This window comes from Aricia agestis, chromosome 5 (genome assembly GCF_905147365.1).
Source record: "Aricia agestis chromosome 5, ilAriAges1.1, whole genome shotgun sequence".
NCBI lineage: Eukaryota > Metazoa > Arthropoda > Insecta > Lepidoptera > Lycaenidae > Aricia > Aricia agestis.
Genome location: NC_056410.1, coordinates 12049567 through 12075743, shown reverse-complemented (window position 1 = coordinate 12075743; position 26177 = coordinate 12049567). Strand labels below are relative to the sequence as shown.

Below are 26177 nucleotides of genomic sequence, written 5' to 3'. Positions count from 1 at the left end.
ATTTAGACACAATAACCCATGAACATGCTTACGTACTGGATTGTAATAAGAATCTGAAATATGATTATTCTATGTTTAAAAAGTACAATGGAACCTTAAATAAAATTGGCTACAATATTATTTTTAATGACCTACATATCTGTATAAATGAAATATTGACATATTATTACAATAATCATAATTCACAATTATTAATGAATGATAATAATGTTATTTGCTCCTATATAAACTGTAAAAGCCCCACACAACGAAATCACCAAAATCTTTATTGCTCCAATGACTTTTTTCTTAACCAATAAACTACTTATTCTTCACCAAAATATTGCCGGGCTCTTAAATAAATGTGATCTCCTCACTGCAAATTTATATGATTTAGCAAATAATGACAGACCCATTGACATTATATGTGTAACAGAGCACTTCATAAGATCTGGATATGAAAAACACTTATTGGTGCCTAATTATGTATTAGGAGCTTGTTATTGCAGAGAGAATCAAAATAGGGGAGGATCATGCATCCTTATAAGAAAGGGATTACTGTGGAATGAACTGCAAGATATATCAAAACAAGCAGTAGAGGGCTCATTTGAATGTTGTGCGGTAGAAATAATAAATCACAATTTAGTTTGTACAGAGTACATTGTTTGCTTGTACAGAGTACCTAAGCCATGCAACCTAAGTAGTTTTTTTTTAATAAACTAGAACAACTTCTCACTTATTTGGTAAAAAAGAAAAATAAGTTAGTTGTTATCGCAGGTGACTTTAACATAGATATATTAAAAAACAACTTTGTTACATTAGATCTAGGGTGTACACTATCAAATTATAATTTTAAACTTGCCATTAATGAACCCACAAGAGCCAGTAGCCAAACGTGCCTAGATAATTTTGCACACAATATTACTAGACCATGCAAAACTGAAGTGATTGAATTGGCCCTATCTGATCACTCTGCTCAGATTATACATTGCCCGACAAAGCAAACACCTGTTATAAAATATTGGCGAATAAAACAACGAGATTATTGCCCAGAAAACATAATAAAACTAAAAAATTGCCTAAAAAACTTAAGTTTTAGTGATGTTTATGAAATTGAGGATGCTAATCTTGCTTATGATTGCTTTATGGAGACTTTTCAGCTGTTTTATAATCTTTGTTTTCCATATAAAATAATCAGAATCCCCATTAATAGAAAACCAAAATGGTTGTCCCGTGGAATAAAATTTGGATGTAAAAAGAAAAGAAAATTACTATGGTTATTTAGAAAAGTACCTACCCCCCAAAATAAATCAAATCTCATAAAATACTCAAAATTATTAAAAAGAATCATAAAATTAACTCAAAAATCTCAAAATAGTTATAACATTAAGATGGCCAAAAATAAGTCGAAATCAATTTGGAATATTATAAAACAAACTAAATACAATTTGCCAAAAGAAAATATTTCTGAAATAACGGTAAACGATTGCACATTAACTAATCCTACAGAAATAGCGAATAAATTTAATGACTACTTTATAGATAAAATTGACCCCATCTTGGGTTATGGTAAAAATGTCACAGAGAATATAATACCCTCAGTAAACTCAATGTTTATTCCTCCTAGTATACCTAATGACATTCATAAAATTATAAATAGTTTAAAAAACACTAAAAGTGTAGGTTATGACGAAATTTCAACAAAAATTATAAAATCTGTCGCTAATATTGTTTCAGGTCCTTTGAGCCACATCTTAAATTTATGTATTTTAAATGGTGTGTTTCCAGAAAGACTCAAAATTTCAATAATTACACCTCTTTTTAAGAAAGGTGACAAGAAAATATTAAAAAATTACAGACCCATAGCCCTAACATCAGTCATATCAAAAATTTATGAAAAGTACATTTATAAATATCTCTACAATTATTTTGAAAAGTGTGATTTTTTTTGTAAAGAACAGAAAGGTTTTAGACAGAATATTGGTATAAATAGAGCCATTTTTGATTTTTTGAGTACAGTAATGAATAATATGGATAGCGGGAATCCAGTATGCTCAATATTTTGCGATATGACCCAAGCATTCGATTATATTGATCACAAAATACTCTTAAAAAAACTAGAAGCATATGGTATACGTGGAAACATACTTAGGCTCTTAGAATCATATTTGACAAACAGAAAACAGTATACAGCAATAAAACGGTTAAATTTAAAGACATTACTAGAAGAACTGTATCTATCTGAAATGAGATACCTCATTTACGGTGTGCCACAGGGTAGTGTTTTGGGTCCCTTATTATTTTTAATTTATATAAATGACTTTCCTAAATCAATTAAGAAACCATTGACATTATTTGCTGACGATAGTACTGTAACTATACCCTGTGACATTTTAAATAATTATGAAATTGACATTAATAATATATTGACATCTATTATATCTTGGCTTAATAAAAATAACCTAAAAATAAATATTGACAAAACTAATATTATGCACTTTACACAAAGGAAAGCACCACCAGTAGTTCATGTCCACTACAAAAATAATAAAATCAATAATGTAAATAATACAACATTTCTGGGATTGACAATAGACAGCAAACTAAATTGGAAACCACATATAGAGCAATTAGCCAAAAAAAATAAGCAGCTGTTCCTTTGCTCTACGTCAATTAAGCTCCATAATAAGTACAGATGGAATATTATCTGCGTATCACGGTATGGTTGGTTCACTACTACGATATGGCATAATTTTCTGGGGTAACTCCTCTGATAAGGACCTTATTTTCAAAATGCAAAAGCGATGCATCAGGGCAATGTTTAGCCTGGGAGTGTTTGAAAGCTGCAAACCATATTTTACCAAATATAAGATACTGTCACTTCCATCACTATACATATTGGAAATACTACTGTTTGTTTATAAAAATCAAGATCTGTTTCCCAAAAATTGTGATTATATAAAAAGAAACAGACGTGATGATAATAAGTTATTTACCAACTGCTATAAAACATCACTAGTGTGCAAAAGTATACTGGGTATGTCAACAAAATTATATAACAAACTACCTGTATCTATAAGAAAAAATGGTGATAGTAATATTCCTACTTTTAGAAAAACTGTCAAAGATCTGCTTATGCAAAAGTGTTATTATAGTGTTGAAGAATATCTGAATGATAATAATATTGACATGCAATTGAAATTAAATTAATTGACTCCTGTGTTATCAGACTTTTACAGTTTATATGGCGGTAGATTCCATACCAATTGACTTAATGAAATTAATGACATATTGCTTAGACTATTTTAAATTTATAAAATTTGACTTATTTTATTTTATTTTATGACATTTTTATTTTTACATAACTAAAACTTTACCTTTATGACATTACTTTCATTATGTACTTAATTTTGCATGCCCACAGAGGCCTATGTGTTGAACTTGATATAAGTAAAATATTTTAAGACCTATTATTGTAACACACATATGCAAAAATAAATGAATTTGAATTTGAATTTGAATTTGAATTTGAATTTAAATGTCGGGTCTATCTCGGCGCGGCGAACCTTGATCCCTATGACACTGACAGTTAATAACATTGTAGTGGCGTCAGCATTAATTTAGGATCATATTGGAGGCGTCTAAAAATGCCATTTATAAATTGTACGTAGCTTTATGCCATTACAATGATATTCCGTTGGAATTTTTAACAATTCTTAACATTTACAAGAAATTATCTCAATCTGAATTTACGTGAACGTCCTGCAAAACTTACATAATCGTTAAATGTCACACGACGTAAGTTTTGCAAGACGTAAACGTAAATTCAGATTGAGATAATTTCTTGTAAGTGTTAAGAATTGTTAAAAATTCTAACGGAATATCATTGTTATAGCATACACTTACGTAAAATTTATAAATGTTATTTTTAGACGCCTCCAATATGATCCTAATTTAATGGTGACGCCACTACAATGTTATTAACTGTCAGTGTCATAGGGATCAAGGTTCGCCGCGCCGAGTATAAAACTCTCTAAAGCATAAACCTATAATGCTAATATATTAAGTCTATGCTCTAAAGTCTAGTCAAAGAAAATTTATGAGTCAAAGTCTGTGAAAGTCAATGACATAAGAAACACAGGTGAAAGTCAAGAAGTCAAGTTAGTCGATTCAATTCAAGTAGTAAACGCTTTACTGAAACTTTGGAGGGAACACAAAATGGCACGTTTCTGAATATTGCATCATTTTCCTACACTTGTGTACGATAACGAATATCTAATGGTTTTCTCTACGAATAATAAAAACTAAGGAATCGTAATTCCTATACTATTACCGTTTTAAATTTGGTTCCTTTTGATCTGTCATGTAACGTCAACTGCTCAAGGTCACCTAAATGTTGCAAATGTATTGAAATGTGTATTGTGTACCTAACTTAAAGGGCCCATTCACGGCAGGACTGCGAATGGGCCCTTAAGGTACATTTTTTTGACAAGTATTGTGGAGCATGTTTTTTGACGGAGTTACTTTTCCTTAGTTTTTATTATTCGTAGGGTTTTCTATTATTTTATTCCGAGTCTCGTAGGACATTTTTTTGAACATGAAGGGAGAAATATTTATATATTTATAACATGGTAGTATACTTGACATGACTTGACAGCTGAGTGCTGCCTGCTGACATGTAACTTGACAGTTGACGTCATAAATTAAATGTCAAACATTTTATAAGGCGGGCGCCAGACATGTGATCAAATACGCAAATTCGCCAAGTGTGCCAAACATAGAATATCATTGATTTGTGCAAATTAATTGCTGGCATTTTCCTATTTGTGAAAAGTTTGCTCAAACTTTGAAGCCCATGTCTGGCCCATGTCTAACGCCGGCTTAAGAACCAAGTTGTTGCAAAGTTAGCTACTTTACTTTATAATACTTTTTAAATACAATAATTGCTCGTAAACGGACTTTTAGCTACCGAAAACCGAAACAAATAAGTATTGTTCATAATCCATAGATCGTCGTACATAAAACATGTCAGCAAATACGCCCGATCCACAAGACCAATTTGATCAGGTAAGATCTAGAATTACACTATAAGTTTCAATATTATTACGAATCCCTGACAAAATCTAACAGCTTTCTTTTTTCAGTTTGACGATGATGAATCGGAGCAACAATTAGAAACCACCTCGTCCAGTCGAAAGAGATTGTTCAGTAAAGAACTAAGATGTATGATGTATGGCTTTGGAGATGACCAGAACCCTTACACGGAAAGTGTAGATTTTCTGGAGGATCTTGTCATTGAATTCATTACTGAAACTACTCACAGGTACTTTAAAAGAATTCTTAATTATAAAGTTATACAGTGTAAATATAATTATTGCGTTAGGTTTATAAAATTTGTTATTCAAAACACTTTAGTTTGTTATTTTACTTTTATGATAGAGCAATGGAGGTAGGCCGTCCAGGTCGTGTACAAGTAGAGGATATCATATTTCTTGTTCGTAAAGATGCCAGAAAATATGCCAGGGTGAAGGACCTGTTAACCATGAATGAAGAGTTGAAAAAAGCTAGGAAAGCTTTTGATGAAGTCAAATATGCAGGTATGAATAATGATACCAATCTTTTAAAATATAAATGTAGGCTGTTATTTCTTCAATTTTACTATAATAATTGAAATGATTACTAATTAATAGATTCAGTAACAAAAAATATATTCTCTGATTTCAATTGTATTACTGATAATATTATTTACTTATAGAAGACCAACAATAATAATATAACTAGCCAAAGAACATCATGCTTCTGAGAATGCAAGTAATCAATTTAATATTGACACATAGCTTTTTGTGTATGCACTGTTTAAATGTACTTAATGCTTTGCACAGCAGAACACTAACACCGTACATATTACATGTTTGTGTTACACACTTTGTCTGATCTGATGTTTTGGGAGGATAATAGTGAACAAAATGAAACAAGAATGCTTTAGAATTTTGAAATCAAATTATCTGTATCTTTTTTTACTGAAAACTATCAATTTATTTAATAATAATTATAAAAATAAAATTAGTTACATCACTTACATGCCTACTTCATGAAAAAAATATCCTCAATTTTCAGTTCAGACAACAGCTGATTTTATAATAAGCGTTCTAACAATTTTGGATCATTTTATGTGTGATACTTATAAGAAAATAATAAATCATAACTTTTCATAAAAATGTAAAAATTACTTAAGAAACTAATAATTTATTGTTTCAAATATATTAATTCATCGAGCCCCATACGGTCACCAGTGACTGAGACACAATAGAAATTCTATTGTGTCCATAAAGTTAATATACCTAGCGGAATAGAGAAACAAAGGCCTGAGCAAGAGAGATGTCACTATCAGTAACACTGCGTGGTAAAAAGAGACATGTGATACATGACAGCAGCACTCTTTTTTTGACATCCAGTCGGCACGTGCCGAACGTTGACATTTTAATCTCATAAAAATTACGTTCAATCATGCTTGTGTAAGTGTATACGTACACATATTTTTACACACAGATGAAATCAATTTCAGTTGCGTTTGACAGCTCGAAATTGTTGCTCTATTCCGCTAGGTAATAATTAACTTTATGATTGTGTCTCGTTTTTTCCATGATCGACCGGTTAATTCAAATATTGATCTATCCAAAGTGAGATTCCACACTTGATTTTTTTAAGGCCATTAAAGGCTGCGGCTGAAGCCTGACTATAAAATTCTTTAGATAATTTTTTGTAAAAAAAAAAACTTGTTTTTGGGTGTTTCTAATAATCTCGCACATGGAGTATAGGTGTATTTGTTTATTTATGTTCAACAGTAGGACATTATAACAATCCTAGGGTTAAGCGAGTACTAATAGAAACTGCAAAATGACTCAAATTAATATTTTAGAAAAAAAGTCAACATCAAAATCATACTGTTACTTCTGCAAATAAAAATGGGATTTTAATGTAACACTGTTGAAAGCACAGAAAGTTTGAGATAAGATGCAAGTATTATTAGAGGAATTGATTCATATATGCAGATTGTGGACCTACAGTATTTGCTTGGGTTTATTATTTTGGTTGCATCAAGTTTATGTATTATATTAATCTTATGACTTGACCTTACTCAACCCAATTTCGTAGGTCCACCATCTGCTTGTGTACCAATTTCTCTGATAGTACCAGCACTGGGAAGATAATTATATGCAGTTGTTTACTAGAAAACTGTTAAGTGTTAACATTAAAGGTACCACATAATGTCTTTTTTCTACATTTTAAATACTGCACATTTAAATTAGACTCACACTATGTTACAGTTTTCTAGCTTATTAAATGTCTGGGTGTGTCTACTTGGGTCCATTAAATAGGTAATGTTTAGCGGGTTGCACCAACTTACTTTAACTATAACTTTAGCCATAACAAAATGTCAAATGAACTGTCAAATCCCTAGTAAAATCCATAATGGACGCCATATTTGACGATAACCTTAACCTTAACTATAACTACGCCTCTGGTGCAACCCACCGTTATTGTTTTATATTTTAACAAACATATTATGTTGTCATTTTTCAGAGTGAGCTAATGAGAAGACTGATGGTTTAATGTAAGTGTGCAATTGTTTACATGATTATTTGAATCATATATTATGATGTTTGAGATATTATGGCTTATAGACCCTTTCAAGTTAGGCTATGATGGAATGCCACTGTGATTGTAAGCATGCACAATCAATATTGATCATAGGCAATAAAAGAATATGCCTCTCTGATACCATAATATTATAAACATTATAATTCCTTTTTTTAACCAACTTCAAAGAGGTTATCAATTTGACCTGTATGTATGTAATATTTCCGGAACTGCCCAGTTTTCGTATATTAGTCTTTTTTCTTTTTTAGTTAGTGCTTGGTAGTAGTGTATAAGCGTCTGAACAAATGTGCCAAATTTCCTTAAATCGGACTTGTAGTTCCGGAGATATGCGAACACAAATCGTCCAATAGTATCGTTTTAAGCACGAAGCACTATGCATGTGCGGCCGCAGCATTATACTGTTCAACTTAGGGAATACTGCAAGTTTCATCTAAATCGGTTCAATAGTTGTTGTGATAGGGAATTTCAATTCTTAAGAGGATACACCAGGGGCGAGAGAAATTGAAAATAGGTATTTGAAAATGTATTGCTGTCTCACCAATCTCAAGTCTCCCACCGCAGAGCGCGATAGAGACAACACGACAAAAGTTCTAATAAAAGAACAGAAAATCTTCGACTCGTTGTCCGCTGATTCCTTCTCCAAAACTTAACGGATTTAAGTACTTTTTCATTAAGAATTAAAGCAAGGCTTGAGCTGTGTTCCTATGTTTTATTTTTTTGTATATTTTAGCCAGTTTTGTTTTCTGGGTGTTTGAGCACAGAGGAAAATCTGGCAATTTTTTGGGGTTTTTGGACGTTCTTATCTTTTATAATAATAAAATTATGAAAAAAAAAAAAGAAAACAAAGGGACATGCTAATAGCGGCCATAGATATTCAGGAAAAAAATCATAACTCTACCGGCATTATCCAGGGAGGAAACAGGGGACAGCGTTTGTATGGAAAAATGGCGGTGTGGACTCCTCTTAATTACATACAATTTTGAAGACAGTTTTATCTTTTTTACCGGCTTCCAAAATGGAGGAGGTAATTAATAGAGGAGGTTTATTAAGTTATTTTATGAAGCAACATAAAAAGGCTGTATAATATATTCAAACATTAGGACTGTACTAATTTATTTTTCAAAACAGTTATTTGTGTTTCAGGTCGTGTACACTGAACTAAAAAGATATAGTGGAATTCGTGAGAAATGTTGAGGGTACAATTTCACGATATAAATTCTATTCAATAATTAAGACTTATTAAAATATTATAAATTAACCAGAACTGTTTTAGTTAATCCTTGAAAAATATTTTCTAACGACATTTTTGGATATTTTTATTAGAGTTAATTTAGTATTTACTTTTTAAGGTGTTTGCAAAGGTGATAATAATAATAGTAACGCCGTATTAGCACAACGACGCCGCAAACTGCGAAAAAGCGTGCGACAGTTCTGCCCTCACACGCCAACTGCAGCAGTGCGCTGTTGGCTGTTGCGTCCTGTTCTCTTTTTTTTGTGGTTTGCTGTGTCGGCTTACTAACGGCGTAATCTCTCAATAATCTTGAAATTCTATTTTATTTGTGCCATAAAAGTAAAATAATCTTCTAATATACAAATAGTAAAATTAAATTACAACATTACAAGTAATTGGTCATACAAATAAAGCAAATCACACAAACGAAATAATACGTAAGTATATAATATTCAAACATGAATAACATAATCTCAACACAAAAGTCACTTGAAAACTCAACTATTTGTAGGTCTTTATAATCAAACCTATAATAGGTTGTTTTTGTATTATTCGGTTTGTTTTATTAATTTTGTTAAATTCTTAAGCAATTTAGTACCATGTCTCGGCATTGATTTAATGATAATTGATATTAAAATATTAAAATTATGTCAATAAAATACTATGGTTATAAAAAATTGTAAATAAATATTTTCAGGCGACTAGACCTGTTTTAAACAGACAAATTGCCGACTTTGGTTCATACAACAAACATTAAAACTATGAATAAATAGGCCACATATGGCAGTGAAATACTATCAACAACTTTTAAAGTTGCTCATTATAGGCACTAGTTTAACTTAATATGTACTTCACAAATAAATATTTAAAAAAAGGTAAACTCTTAAAATAAAGTGTGCAAAAGTTCGTAACTTACAATTAAAAAACGAACACTTCGATATTATAAAAATCTCCTAAATAGAGCACGGCATGCATTATAATAAAGTTTAAATATATTTGGTACGATTCACGATAACAATAATAACATTTTCAATGTATTCAAAACAAAATTAACGGTTTCATATTGGTGGTCAGTCATTAACAATTTGGTCACATAAATATAATTAACACAACTAACAACAGAACGGTACAGCCTAAGACGCCGTATCTCAGCGAGTCATTGTACTTGGAATGTTTCACACTAGGTAACATAGACAAGGACGTTAGGGGCAGAGTTTACAACAGTAGCGCATCTGCATAATATAAACACGCCGATTTGAGTGTGCGTGTGCGAGCGCCAATGCGAGATTTGATGTTACTCACAGCACGACCTATGTGAGAGTCTGCATGCGGAAAGGTGCCGTACACTCACAAACACATAATCAAAGCGATCATGGCGCGTTACCTTTGCTATTAGCTACTTTGAGTAGTCCCGTAGTTTAACAAAGTTTAAGTGGAACATTCGATATGTTTAGTGAAACAAAGGAACATCAAGGGTAACGGGTGGTTTATAAAATATTTCAAACATCAGAAGGAGATTCAACAACACTAGAAAGAGCATGCAAGTGTCACACGAATAACAATAATATATTTAGGTCACAATCAAATATTGGAAGATAAATACCAACATCAATTTGTAAATAATGTTCTACAGATCTAGCAACTATAAGGCAAGTAAACCTGTATTCTAATTAATTATTATCTATCTAAGTTTAAGAACAAAGTCCTGTTTCAATATGTGTAAGTAAAATATTTTGTAGGCCAAAATGCAGTCATAATGATATTGATTAAATATTGGCACCTAAATACGGTCTAATAATAGTATCATTATCTTTTTCATAGGTAGTAAAATTTTAATCAAGACTTGATTTTTGCAAATGCAATACTTAACATTAAACCACATTCAAGTCTAATTTCTATGGGTTTTTATTATTCGATACAAAAATGTATGTAAAATCTTCTACACACTACCAGTTCAGCAAGTAGTTTTATTTTAAGAAATTCGTACATTGCCCCTACGTAATGTAATTTCACACGGGGTCGTCGGGCCGCGGTCATTGGACCGTCTGAACCTTGATTACCTACCGTTATGGGGTTATTTAATTGTTACTTATTTTGCCACATTTGAAAAAAGGCCGATATTCAAAGATGAAAAATGTTAGCTCAAGTGACTACTATACCACAATTATAGTAGACATTCATACTAGACTGCACGATTCGGGCACTCATGCATATTAAGCGTGACTCAGATAACTTTCGGGAGTCGGCAATTAACTTGTATCACATCACGTGCTAGTAAACTCGTACCAATGTTCGAATTTGGCATTTTCTTTGCAGCAGTTAGGGCTCCCACACATAACTGCGAATTCTTGCGGATGTCATTTTTAATATGAGTTTTGTCGCAGATATTTGCGATGCGATGCAAATTCGCAGTTTTGTGTGGGAGCCCTTAGTAGGTGAATATACGAATTTCCTGACGTGTTCTTGCTTTAATCAGTGGGCGGGTCCATGGCGGTGACTATGCCCTTCATGACGGCGGCTGCCGCGAGCGCGGCGTGCGGCTGCCAGTCCTTGCCGCGTGTGCCGTCGCGGTAGTCTGATATACCTGCGATTGTACGATACAAAATATACTATATTTTGATGATGAAAGTAATTAAAGTAGGTATAATATTATATCTACAGCTTGCCAAAAATCATTGTGATAGGAACTCAGAAAATTACTTATTATTCGTTTTTCGGTTGGGAATTATTTTAAATATACCAATTTTAAAGATACCTTTGTAAATTAAAATACGTGATAATATAGCAAAAAATCCATAACATATTTTACTAAGCCTTATCACGCTATGACGCTAGACACACGAAGCCGTCGCCTACATTCTAAAAATATACTTTTGCGCAGAAAAAAAATGTTACTTCTCCTTAAGGCTGATCCCACATTAGGTGTGCGTGTTCCTCGTGCGTATGAGCGGCGCACACGCAGCGTTCTCTCGCTCATACGCCCGAAGAACGCGCACGCCTAATTCTGGGTCAAATTTTGAACATTGGGCAGGCCCGTGTAGTTCGACTGTCAGTCGGATCTACAGATATCTTGACCATACCTCGAATGGATATGAAGCAGTCCTTGCAGTTGCCGACGACGCTGTCGAGCACCGCGTCGAGCTCGCAGTCGTACGCGAGGGCGCGCGCGTGCGCCGCGAACGCCGCGCGCGCCTCGCCGCTGCCCGCCACCGCGCGCCCGCCCGCTACCGGCGCGCAGTGCACACGCGCGCTGCGCCTGATAATAGATATTGTTTATTGACGATCCGACATAATATTGTTGTTCTGAATAAACTATATATAAACTAAATGAAGATAGTATACAAGAACTCTCGCATATTTGACAGCTCGAATATGACCTAAGTTACTGACAAACGCAGCTATGGCGACGAAAATTGTTTGACCGCTCCGAGGACAACCAAGTACCAACGTACCTCTAGGTGTGCATTTGAACGCCTAGATATGCATTCAATTACATTTTGTGGAACCGTTTTTTGTGACTCTTTCTTTGTGTTATCTCTACCCTACTATATTATTCATAGTGTCCAAACGGTTATAACCATTATTGACATAACCCATGTTGTTATCATCACTCATCATCATGTCCGGTTATGTCAGGGTGAGATCGGTATACCCGATCTCTTTAAAAACAGTGATACATACATCTGCTCGCCCTGCGGCGCGGGATGTGAGACCTCTATGAAGGCGCCGCCGCCGACGTCGACGGTCAACCGATCCGTCGTGTGCTCCGGCGCCTCCCACTTGCCGGGCACGCTCCGCAAACGCTCCAGACCTGAAAGCATCAGTTACACATAGTATCACGGTACACACTGGTGGCCAGCAGCATCGTACTTAGTTCTAGTGCTAAGTGTCAAAAAAAGGGTCGGTGAAAAAACGATCGACGAAGGGGTGGGAGCTCAGAGTAAGCCCGTACACGTATACGCACTGATTAATTTGTGGTGTACCGCCAAATATTTTTATTTTCCTAGATGTACCATGAACACAAAAATTTTGCGGAACACTGGGTTATAGTATTGTTAGTGTAGATTCCATTGGTGCCATGCAAGCACTATTGGTCTAAGATCTGAACATAGGAAGACCTTTACCGAGCTGTTGACAGAAATAAACTTGTCGTTAAATTATTATCAGACCGGTGAAGGTAGTCTCAATCTCGGATCTTCTACTATATAGGTGGCAGCACTTGTCTAGTAAACAATAAAATCTATTACAAGTTACGGATTGGCGATTTGCAGCACCATCGTTACGTACGTTTCCTATAATTGTTAACAATATAAAAAGGAATTTTTGCTCTTTCAGCTTTTATTAAACTGCTCTAGACTTGAAGGTTACAACTTACAATGCTTGACGCAATAAAAACTTTCCCTGGGACTCAAAGGATGGGACTTTTGGATTTAGCGTGAGGAGGCAACAAACACACACATACCTACTTTCTTTATAAGATTAGCAAAATCAGTGTGTCCTATCTGCAGGTAAAAATTATAGATTATCTAGTGTAGGTCGTAAATAGTAATCAAACTATTCAGATTCAGGCGTAAGATGCGTATCGCATCTCGGTCATAAAAAAATTGTCATCGACATACAAAGACTAGATGCACGATTGACCCTTCTATTAGGTAATATTCATAGGTTTTATAATATATGCCACGGCTGTTGGCGCCAGTGACTCGCCCGCGGAGAAAACACAGATCCGGATATTTTAATATTATTCAAGTGATCGGCATGCACTGACTCACGCTATCAATACATACCTCAACTTGTAATATTGCCCACAAATATCGTGTATATAACTATAAACTATATATATTACTTGGAGGCAGCAGAGAATAAGAAATCGCTTATAGTGTAAGTACTAGATGACGCCCGCAACTCCGTTGCGCCAAAATTCGTTTATCGCACAAAAAGCGTAAATTTGTCCGGAATAAAAAGTATCATTTTTCCTTTCCCGGGACTCAAAGTATCTCTTTAGTCTTTACCAAAATTTCAGCAAAATCGGTTCAGCGGTTTGGGTGTGAAGAGGTAACAGGCAGACAGACCCTTTCGCTTAGGTTAGTATAGGCTAAAATATAACGTTTTCGTAACGTTACGAATGCTAGTTTTACCAACATTTTTGACACGTCTTTATCAATTAAATTCGTAGTTTACGAGCTCCAGTTAAACATAAAACGTTGGAGAGCCATGCTTCGGCACGAATGGGCCGGCTCGACCGGAGAAATACCACGTTCTCACAGAAAGCCGGCGTGAAACAGCGCTTGCGCTGTGTTTCGCCAAGTGAGTCAGTTTACCGGAGGCCCAATCACCTACCCTATAGGGAAGGGAATAGGGGAGGGTAGGGAAAGGATCCCTACCCTCCCCTATTCCCTTCCCTACCCTCCCCTATTCCCTTCCCTACCCTCCCCTATTCCCTTCCCTACCCTCCCCTATTACAATATTCCCTCTTAATAGGCCGGCAACGCACTTGCAGCTCTTCTGATGCTGCGAGTGTCCATGGGCGACGGAAGTTGCTTTCCATCAGGTGACCCGTTTGCTCGTTTGCCCCCTTATTTCATAAAAAAAGATACCTTTTTAATTCCGGGAATTCAGCGGTGAATCGGTGAGTGAACTTTTCAAGTTCAAGACAATAAAAATTCTCACGATTTTGATTCATCTTATAAATTAACAAGATGATATAGCGAAAACAACGATGTAAAACAGATTAAACTTTTTCGTGTTTCGACCTTGACAATGATCTGAGCTATAATATTTTTATTTTTGTTTAAATATTCACTTTATTTAATGTTTATCTACTTTTATTTTATTACTAGGTATATTGTCGTGTATTTGCTATGTCAAATTATAGAAACTTAAAAATTATTTATTTTAAAAATATTATAATAGTGGCATTTAGTTTGGCTAAAATTGAAAATTATATGTTGTTGTAGGTAATTTGCATTTATATTTACCAGAACAGGATGTCACAAAGTTTATGTAACTTTATTTAGATAGTCGAATATGTATATGTATATACTTACATATTATAAACTAGCTGTTGCCCGCGACTTCGTCCGCGTGGACTTCAGTTTATAGCGCGCGATGTCAACAAAATTGGTGTCAAAAGCTTTTATAAAAAAAAACCCTGGTACCCCCCTTAAATCAAAACAACTGTGCAGTGTGCACATAATATTTCATTTTTTTAAATTTAACTTTATATTTTATGCCAAATTTTAAAGCTTATTTAGCCCCCCAATTACACAACTTTACCCATAAACTATTTATCATTGATAGGATTTAGGTTACGTCACTGCATAGATAAAGTACTAAGTTATTTAATAACGTAAAATAGGAAATAACAATCGAAAAAAATCGTAACTCGAATGTAAGATGATACCACCTCTTATAGAAAGATGCTTGAGCAAGCGCAGCGCGATGTAGGAGACGCACGGCGCCATCTATTATTAATTTTTGGAACTAATTTAATTTGAACAAATTTACGCATTTTCACCCCCTTACTACCCTTTTTTTCCAGTAAAAAAAGTAGCCTATGTCCTTTCTCAGGCTTTAGACTATCTGTATACAAATTTCATTACAATCGGTTCGGTAGTTTTGGCGTGAAAGCGAGACAGACAGACAGACAGAGATACTTTCGCATTTATAATATTAGTATAGATAAGTAATATATAAATAATATATACTTACATATAAATAAGTAAAATTATCGTTTGATATTTCTTATCAAAGCTTTCTGATTTGATAATAAATAAAATTTAATTTTAGCTTCATAATTTACAGTCTAGGGTTGATATTGAACGCGCCCGCTTTTTTAATCTTATTATCAAATAATATTGTTCAGTGATATCGCACAATAAAATTGATCGTCTAGAGTCTAGACTCTAGGGGCTCACTAAAACTGGCACCAACTTGAAGTTATACGCGTACCTTCAGTAACGTATACGCTCCACTTCCAGCTGGGGTTGTTGAGGCGCAGGGCGATGTCCTGCAGCAGGGGGACGGCCGGCTTGTACGGCTTCACCTCGAAGTCCCACCCACCCTTGTCGTTGCGCTCCGCCTTCTCGCAGAACTGGTACACGTATCTGTAAAACAATTTATACCATTAGTGCTGATTTATATATAGTACCAGCTGATCCTGTACATGTTGTTCTACTGTACACGGTGTGAAAATATGCTCGAGAGCCATACCAAGCGAGGAGTTCCTAACTTTGTATGTCACGACTCACGATCATAAACACAAAGTTAAAAATGTGAATTGTATGTATGTATGTATTATGTAATTTTATATTATGGTCTGCTGCAACGTTATTTCGGGAATGATAATTTGACGATAGGTTTTCAAGGCCAGTGGGTATTAGATGATTGACTTCATGACATACTTAGATGCAGTGCAGCGGGCTAACATTTTAAAATCGCAAAATGGTCACTCTGCTTGCAATTCATGTCTAGTAACGAGTACTAATTTGACATTCGTCAGTTTGACAGTTTTGACAATTTGATTGAGAGGAATTGCTAAATGTGACCATTTTAGCCCCGCTGATCCAGCGTCAAGACCAGCACTTACAACCAGGGGGCCAACCCACACGTACCACAACCACACGACATCGCAACGACAAAATGTCGTCGAGCAGTGGTTACGTGTGAATGGTGTCGCTGCAGCTTGTTTTTTTTTTGTTGTTGTGGTTGCGATGTGGTCGGCCGTGGTTGCAATGTGGTCGGTATCTGACAAGTGGTCGACAACGACTACAAAATGTGGTACGTGTGAATGTTCTAGTTCATTTACAATACGAAATATACGCCCGACCACGTGGTGTGGTTGTGGTACGTGTGGGTTGGCCCTTAGTCGTACTGTAATCAAATATGACATGTGACATGTCTCATGACCATTCTGACATGTCACATGACCAGTCCACTTGTGACCTGCGCCTCTAGAAAGCAGTCTATGTAACTAGTAAACAGTCTAGGGAACTAGAAAAGTGCTCCGTGACAAAATAATATCCGTAACTCGTAAGGGCCTTTCCACACGACGTATTTTTTGCACACTGACGACGCGCGTTTCTGGTGCGCACGTCTTCTGCGCGTTTTCATCGCGTTTTGGCGGATATAAAATTTAAAACGTGTTGGCTTCCTTCCGTTTGCTGAGCGTTAAACTTGCGTTTGTATCGATACAAACGCGCGTAATAAAACGTCGTGTGGAAGGGACTAAGTGCTGAACTATATGTATAATTTATATAATAAGCATTAGCCGAGAATAATTCATCGATCATAATCAGAAGATTAATTATACATTTAACGTTGTATGAAGTAACTTTAATACCTATTATGTAACTGAATACGGATATGCCCATTATTTATGTCAATCTTTATATATTTTTGTTCCAATTTTTTTTTTTTAATAAGGATACGGTGTAATGTGAAACTATTAAATGCATGCACAGAAATATGTAAAATAAAAGGAAAAGAAATCTCTGACTTATGGAAAACCCGTCTCGATGGGGTGGCCCGCAAAAATGACAACAGTTCTAAATGGGGCAAACATAATTTCTGGGTATATGACGTGTCGAATGTCGATCCAGTGTTCACTGTCCACTTTACACTAAGAATTACGTATCCTTAGTGTTAAATGAACAGTGAACAACGTATACAGCTATACATACAAATATTATATGTATACTCAGTATCTAAATACTTGACCACTTTTTATCTCCTCAGTTACAGGTCAACTTTTCGAAAGAAAGTGCGAAATGTTTTTTTGGTTTGTACTAGCTCTTTCAGAATAGTTCTACATGATGATTATCACCGATACAAACAAGGCCTTTGCACGTTGTAAATGATTTTTACAGTATTTTCATAGCGAACTATAACCACTATTAAAATAGTGCAGTGTCTGGGACAAGATTTTATAAGTCTGGTATGGTTTTTTTTTTATGAAATAAGGGGGCAAACGAGCAAACGGGTCACCTGATGGAAAGCAACTTCCGTCGCCCATGAACACTCGCAGCATCAGAAGAGCTGCAGGTGCGTTGCCGGCCTTTTAAGAGGGAATAGGTTAATAGGGGAGGGTAGGGATGGGAAGGGAAGGGAATAGGGGAGGGTAGGGTAGGGGATTGGGCCTCCGGTAAACTCACTCACACGGCGAAACACAGCGCAAGCGCTGTTTCACGCCGGTTTTCTGTGAGAATGTGGTATTTCTCCGGTCGATATGGCCCATTCGTGCCGAAGCATGGCTCTCCCACGTCTAATTCCCAAGCACATACGGGTATCTCGCGACATAGTCGGCCTAATCCAGAGGAATAAACAGGTCAATACGTCTGGGACCAACCATGTGTGGGTTTCCTCACGATGTTTTCCTTCACCGTACGAGCGTCCGTATATGTACTTGAGTTCTGATTTGAGTGAACATGCACTCGAGTGCGAACCAACGGTCTTCCCATTAGGCCACGGACGCTCTTCAGCACACAGGCCGGTGTTAAACTAGTGAGAAGATATTATAGTTTTAAAGTTAATGTCAAAAACATATTGTAACATGTACTTACTCACAATTTTGCCATTTCAGCTGGTAAAACCGGGTTCTAAACGTACAGAAGGAGTGTCCATGGCGTGATGGACCACAATTAATTAAAATTCATAATATTATTTCAATTATCCTTGGTGCGAAAAATCTAAATAATAAAATAACAAAAAAAGGATATGGACGAACAGTCTATAGACGGCCCCAATTTTATAATAAAAAAAAAACGTACAGAAGGACTACGGATTTCGGTCATTATAGTATTCTATACTACACCTATGTCATGTGATAGTATGTAACGATAAGGACGTAACGTGTGAAATAATTTGTGACTGGAGGCTGGAATACCACTTAATGTTAATAAGTGATAAGTGACGTAATAACCGCTGCGGTCAGAAGTCAATTACATTTGGTCGGAGGAATTAGTGACTTTGATATTGTGAATATTCCATACCTTCTGGCTTTTTTCGAAATTATCTTGTTTTAAAGAAGGTTATGACTTTTGATAGATCAGAATTAATAGTCATATAGTTTCGACTGTCAATTCATCGTGAACTACGGCATAACAATTTGGGGAGGATCCGACAAAAAGATAATGCTAGAAGTTATGCCAGCGGCCAGCCACGTCTTTTCCCCTCAGTAACTCTACTTATATAAAATGGCAAACGTTTTAAGTATCAGAAAAAAAAATATATATATATATATATATATATATATATATATATATATATATATATATATATATATTAGAAGTAATAATTAAAAAAACCGGCCAAGTGCGAGTTGGACTCGCCTATGAAGGGTTCCGCAGCAGCAATAAGGTTTATTTTTATGAAATTAAGAAGTTTTGGATTTATTTTCATATTTCAGTTGATTTAATGAAAGTGAAATTATTTACACACAATATTTTTAACAAATTTACAGTTTTATGACGTATAAAAAAACTACTGGCTAGATCTCGTTCGAACCAATTTTCGTTAGTAGTTTTTGTAGTAATGTACATCATGTATTTTTATTAGATTTATCATGCCCCTACTTTAGAAGTTAGAGGGGGGGGGGACACACACACATTTTACCACTTTGGAAGAGTGTCTCTCGCAAACTATTCAGGTTAGAAAAAAATGATATTAGAAACTTCAATATGATTTTTGAAGACCAATCCATAGATACCCCACATAGGTTAGATGATATTTTTTTGTTTCAGTTGTATTTATGGGGACCCCTAAAATTTTTTATAGTTTTTCCATTTTTGTATCAAAATCTTAATGCGGTTCACAGACTACATTTACTGGTAAGTAGTTTCTACGTACAATAGTGGAGTCGGTTTTATCGTTTTAATTTGACCACCTTTGATCGCCTGAACTCCATTCCAATTTTGTGTCATCAACTCATCAGTCATCACTCAAGTCATCAGTCATCACAATCAAGAATAACTGTATTATAGATTAAACTGGACAGCTGCTTTCAGAACCACCAGCCATTTATACCAAAGCCTTAGGGTGAGGCCAATCGGGCGTAATTTTGTGAGTCGTGAGTCGCAGAATTTCGGTCGGCAGAAATTCTGCTGCATTCAGTTTTATAGAAAATTCCTTCTTTATTCACACGAGCGTAATTTTGTGAGTCATGATTAGTATGAAAAATAATTTACACTCGTTTAGCTTCGGTCGCGTAAATATCTTTTCATACAAATCATGACTCACAAAATTACGCTCGTGTGAATCAAACAGGACTTTTGTATGAAACTGAATGCAGCAGAATTTCTGTCAGCTGAAATTCTGCGACTCACAAGCACAACTCACAAATTACGCTCGTTTGGCTTCACCCTTAATCACGATTCAAAAATAGTTACATAAATTACTAAACCCCTAAAATTTTTTATAGTTTTTCCATTTTTGTATCAAAATCTTAAAGCGGTTCACAGACTACATCTACTTACCAAGTTTCAATAGTATAGCTCTTATAGTTTCGGAGAAAAGTGGCTGTGACATACGTACGGACAGACAGACAGACAGACATGACGAATCTATAAGGGTTCCGTTTTTTGCCATTTGGCTACGGAACCCTAAAAATCGGCCAAGTGCGAGTCGGACTCGTGCACACGAAGGGTTCCGTACCGTTATAGAGCAAAAATAAGCAAAAATTTGTTTTTGTATGGGAGCCCCTATTAATTTTTCATTTTTTTATTGTTATTAATAATTTTTAAAGTACTCATATTATAAGTAAGGCCTTTGTGAAAATTTCAAGTGCCTAACTGTTGCCATTATTGACATCGAGCAAAAAAGGCCAAAAAAATCAATTTGTTGTATGGGAGCGCCCCTTAAATATTTAATTTATTTTGTTTTTAGTATTTGTTGTTATAGCAGCAACAGAAATACATAATTGTGAAAATTTCAAATATCTAGCTATCACTGTTCTTGAGATACAGCCTGGAGACAGACAGACGGACAGACAGACGGACAGACAACGAAGTCTTAGCAATAGGGTCCCGTTTTTACCCTTTGGGTACGGAACCCTAAAAAACACAAAACAATAGAATATCAGCATCATCAAATTCCAAACTTCAAAATCGTAGATACTTGCATATTTGCCCATCCATTAGAGTCAACACTAGTTTTGCCCGAAAATTTTACAACTTTAGAATTGGGAAACTTTACAACACTGCAAATAAATTATTCTCAATTTATCATTTAAACAGCCTAGCCGTGAATGCAAAATGAAAATAAATGACTGGTTGATGAAACTTAACTATAATGAAACTGAAAACCTCCTTATTAACATAATATAGTGGTACTAATAATATTAAACTCAACTCAGACACACAAACACACAAAATAATGATAAGAAGGTTAGTAGGTAAATTAAAGTAAATTAAAATATAGGTAAGTATAAACGATTGTAATTTTTTTATAAGTGTTTAGTGCTTTCACTGAAATATTGTAAACAATATGATTGTAATTACGGCAACATTGTTAATTATAGAGTAACTGGAGAGCCAGGAGCCAAGGCAAAGGGTAACCCAGTTTGGGCTCCTGTCTCCCACACTAACACACACACACACACACAAGTCTAAAATGTTTATTAACAAGTACATAATAAACCAAATCTGTGTTATATTTTAAAGTAACTATTAAATTGGTCGTATCCGGTATCGTATGATTCATCATAAAAGATACATTTTGAAACATCGTCAAAAATGAAAACATCAGATTTATATAAAATCTGAGCAGTGATAATACAATCCGTTAGGTAATAACATAGCTTAGGAGGCTTCAGGCAAGTGACTATACAAAATTGAGGTCATGTACTCGGCAACCTTCTACGTAACACTGTTGACGTATCACGGTAAGAAACATTAACATGGACCTGAGAAGCATCGTAGAATAATAAGTTTTAGTTCACGGCCATTTTACCTTTACAAGATAACTGTTAAAAACGCCACAGCTATGTTGCTAAAATATAATTAACGAGCTTTTGCCCGCGGCTTCGCTCGCGTTAGCAAGTATTATTATATAAACTTTCATCCCCTATTTTAACCCCTTGGGGTTGGAATTTATCAAAATCCTTTCTTAGCGGATGCCTTAGTCATAATATCTACCTGCACGCAAAATTTCAGCCCGATTCGTCCAGTGGTTTGGGCTGTGCGTTGATAGATCACCATGTTAGTCAGTCACCTTTGAGTTTTATATATAAAGATTATAGATAACCGTTAACTGAACTGCAAGAAGAAAATGAAGAATATAGCTCTTAGCGCTCTAAAGGCGAACCACACTACTCGTAACTGAAGTTCTGTCTACGCTACGCTGAGCCTATACCCCTAATAATAATAAGGTTACTTTTAGTTCTCCACTGCGGCAGAAATTGACGAAACTTTTTTTTTTCATAAAATAAGGGGGCAAACGAGCAAACGGGTCACCTGGTGCAAAGCAACTGGCAACGCACCTGCGGCACTTCTGATGTTGCGTGTGTCCATGGGCGGCGGAAGTTGCTTTACATCAGGTGACCCGTTTGCTCGTTTGCCCCCTTATTTCATAAAAAAAGTGAAATTGCATAAGTGTGAGTACTGTGAACGTGCCAGCTTTAGTTAATATATATATATATATATAAAATCCTCTCCGTTTCATCTGCGCTGAGCCCTAATTCAGTGTTCCGCAAAGGTGTGCCGCGGCACACTGGTGTACCGTGGCCAGTAGTTTGTGTGCCTCAAAAAATGTCGTGTATTTTCGTAATATAAAAGAACCAAAAAGGGAACATTTTAAGTCGATCGACGAAGGGATGAGACCTCAGACTCTCAGAGCACCCCTGTACACGCTGAATAATTTGCGGTGTACCTGCAATACCTGCAAAAATTTTCCTTTTTCTACACCTTGAACACAAAAAGTTTGCGGAACACTGCCCTAGGACCTAGGCGATGGTCATGTTTCCTGGGACCGCGCGTGAACGCAGCCAAGCGCAGTTCCGGTGGAAACGCCTACTTACTTGTCATTGAGATCCGGCGCCGGCGTGGACACCACGACGTCACCTAGCCTCACGTGTTTAGTGTAGTCCGTGTAGTGAGGGACCCCGCCGCCCACGCCCACCAAGAACACGTATTCCACCTACAACACAAATACCATTCACCTTTACCTTCATTTTTATAGTCCAGTGACATTAGCTTTAGACTTTAGAGTTGTACAACGTTCTTCTTTTCTATGTAACATGAATACAGTTCTAAGTTTGATCCAATCCCAGCATTCAATATACGACAAACAAATCTAATATCTAAAATTCTCGAGTCACAGTGTTCGAGCTTAAACTCCTCCAAAACGGCTCAAGCGATTTTAATGAAATTTTATAATACATACATTGTATACATAAATTTTGTACACATGTACGTGTACATTCGTTTGGCCTGAGATATAGGTTTTTTATCTGTTTTTTATATTGATACTAGAAGTAATTTATTTGGCAAAACAACATTTGCCGGGTCTCTACATAGCTCTTCGCGTCATTTCATAATAGTGACAATTACTTTTCATTTGACATAATACAGCTGCGTTTAACAGAAAGAGCAAGTAGAATAGATGAAAATAGAGATATGTATTGCACGCACACTCGGACACTATGAAAACAACTCGTGCAAAATATCTGATTTTAACGGAACCGATTGCCCTCATCGAAATTTGTGTAGGAGTACTTGTACTATTATCTATTCTGTGGTAGGAGCTAATATTCATGATTGGACTTTACCATGGACAAATTCAATATTTAAGAATAATATTAAATTAATAAAAAATTAAGGGAGGCTCCGATACAAAAACACAATTTTCGGTCCATGTCTGTAACAGTACGGAACCCTTCGTGCGCGAGTCCGACTCGCACTTGATCGATCGATTTTTTATACGTCATTCATACTTCCATACTAATATCATAAATGTGAAAGTGTGTCTGTCTGTCTATCTGTCTGTTTCCTCTTCACACCCAAACCACTGAACCGATATTGATGAAATTTGGTATGGGGATATTTGGAGGCCCGAGAATGGACATAGAATACTTTTTATCCAGGAAAAATGAACGATTCCGCCGCGATACATTTTGGCGCAACGGAGTTGCGGGGGTCATCTAGTAAATAATAAACCTTAACTTGGAAACGTGTTATTTTCAAGTATGGTTAGGCTTAGGACAGTGCAGGCTAATCGTCTGACAAGTAAGCTGATGATCCATGCGTCGGATGACGGATGGGCATCTAAAAAGTCGGTCCTGCGTCAGTCACCAGTCGAAATCGTGTCACTCAGTTATTAGGTTAAAAGGAAGAGAGAGTTTCACTTTCGGTAAAAAAATTGCTCCTTTGTAACTGATCTGATTTCAATGAAACCGGTGCGGGAATTATTATTATAAGCAATTTTCATTGTACTGTCGAGCGGCAGTTGTATCAACAGTTCCTAGCGCCTATTTTAATCGTGCTAATTTTAGCATAAATTATTCAAACTTTTGAAATCCACAGACCACATGGTATGCTTAAGACATGCTAACGAAATGGTAACAAGCTTCAAGGATTTGGTTTAAATAGATTCAGTGGTGGATTTACACTGGGGGCAGTCGGGGCTAGTGCCCAGCGGGGCTAAAATGGTCGCTTTGAAGAATCGTGATATGAATCATAACATGAATCATTTTTCTAAAATCGCAAAATGCAACTCTGCTTGCAATTAATTTCTGTATTTTTGTACTGATTTGACATTTGTCAGTTTGACAGTTTTGACAATTCATTTGCTGAATTGATTGAGAGGAATTGCTAAATGTGACCATTTTGCCGCCCCGCTGGGCGGCAAAATTTAGAAAGTGGAGAACTTTTAGTGTACTTAATCAAAATTTCTGAATAGATTTTTTTTAATTGTTCATAAGTATTTTATTTATTGGATAATGATTCAATAGTCAATACATTCGACTCATACAATATTTGTCATGTTGTAAATCATAATACATAATTTTAACACCTTATGAGTGAGTTCCACCACCGCACCGGCGCGGCGTAGTCGGTAGAGCTATTGTTACAATTAATTAAGGTTAATTTTAGCAGTAATTATAACGTGTGTTGTACCATCATTATGTATTTGCTATCATTTAACGTTAATAATATTTTAGTAAACTTTTAAATATTTAACTTAAATATGATGAAACAACTGGAGTAGGTTCTTATTGTTATATAAACGTACATTAACGATAAACGGCCAAAATTTACTAGTTACGGTTACGGCTATCGTTAAAAATGTGACATCGTTTTAACCATCGCTAAAATGGTGCAATCTATATTTTTGACTAAACCAGAGATTTGACTGCCGGTTTTCTTAACGTTAAAGTAAATTGGTGCAACTCGATAAATGAAAATTGATCTTCGAAATAATTTAGTTAATTCAAAATGTTATAAAGAATAACTACATAGCTTTTAGTGATATTTCAATAATGGGGCAGCAATTTTTCAGTGCCCAAGAGTGGCAAAAGTTTAAATCCGGCCCTGAATAGATTAATTCCAGACAAATGAGTCAAGGTTGGAACTTTCGTCTACTTTAGAGCACCCATAATCTATACTAATATTATAAGGCGGACGAGTTTGTTTGTTTGTTTGTCTGTTTGAACGCGCAAATCTCAGGAACTACTGGTCCGATTTGAAAAATTATTTCAGTGTGAGATAGCCCATTTATCGAGGAAGGATAATATTTTATCACACTAACGGCCCGTTTCACCGCTTCCTGATAAGGCTCCACCACTTAATTTGATAGATGGAGTATGGTAAATCTGTCAAATAACCCTATCAGGAAGCGGTGAAACAGGCCATAAGACTAGTAGGAGCAAAGAAATACAGGAAAATGTGGCCAAAACGGAGGAAATTATTTGAAATTGCTTATTATCATTATTTGGCACACATGAAGAATAGACCACGTGAAGGGACATAGGCTAGTTTTTGCGGAAAAATGTACGGTTTCCGTGAAATTCCTAAATTATGCGGGCGAAGCCGTGCGGAACATTCAGTACAAATATAACTCCGGATAATTCAAGACGTAAGTGGACAAAGTGGATAACTAAAATTCTATAACACAAGGGCAATTACTCATTTTTTCCCTAATAATAATTTAACAAAACCTTGTAAGTTGTAAGACTTGTAACTACTTCATCATCTGGCAAAAGTGTGGATTTTATGTATAGCCAGAAATAGTAGTATCTGGCTATACATAATTTTTTTTTATTACAAATCATTTTCCCGGACCAAAGCCTTCATTTATGCAAAAATTTCAAATT

The 26177-nt window shown here is 35.5% G+C and overlaps 2 protein-coding genes across 7 annotated transcripts in view; one reads left to right on the top strand and one right to left on the bottom strand.

Annotated features, from left to right (window-relative positions):
• Positions 1 to 4821: 4821 nt before the first annotated feature.
• On the top strand, positions 4822 to 8900 carry LOC121726878 (transcription initiation factor TFIID subunit 13). Of its 3 annotated transcripts, none has more exons than XR_006035588.1 (6): positions 4822 to 5046; positions 5124 to 5302; positions 5419 to 5576; positions 5735 to 5786; positions 7564 to 7594; positions 8785 to 8900. XR_006035588.1 is itself a non-coding variant. In XM_042114510.1 (5 exons), the coding sequence occupies exons 1-4, from the start codon at positions 5005 to 5007 to the stop codon at positions 7566 to 7568; spliced, it is 384 nt and encodes a 127-aa protein (XP_041970444.1). In that variant the 5' UTR covers positions 4822 to 5004; the 3' UTR covers positions 7569 to 7594; positions 8785 to 8900. The 3 variants fall into 3 exon arrangements, 1 of the variants encoding a protein (XP_041970444.1); XR_006035587.1 differs by having other exon boundaries at positions 5735 to 5790; XM_042114510.1 differs by lacking the exon at positions 5735 to 5786.
• A 321-nt stretch (positions 8901 to 9221) lies between these two features.
• Positions 9222 to 26177, bottom strand: part of LOC121726881 — a 41924-nt gene continuing 24968 nt past the window's right edge. For 3 of the 4 annotated variants that reach the window (XM_042114513.1, XM_042114515.1, XM_042114514.1), the window contains exons 10-14: positions 22884 to 23002; positions 15824 to 15978; positions 12554 to 12683; positions 11953 to 12128; positions 9222 to 11456 (exon numbers count right to left, since the gene is read on the bottom strand). In XM_042114513.1, coding sequence (XP_041970447.1) covers positions 11341 to 11456; positions 11953 to 12128; positions 12554 to 12683; positions 15824 to 15978; positions 22884 to 23002 — 696 coding nt within the window. In that variant the 3' untranslated portion in view covers positions 9222 to 11340. The remainder of the gene's footprint in view (positions 11457 to 11952; positions 12129 to 12553; positions 12684 to 15823; positions 15979 to 22883; positions 23003 to 26177) is intronic. The other variant, XM_042114516.1, reaches the window with a different exon arrangement.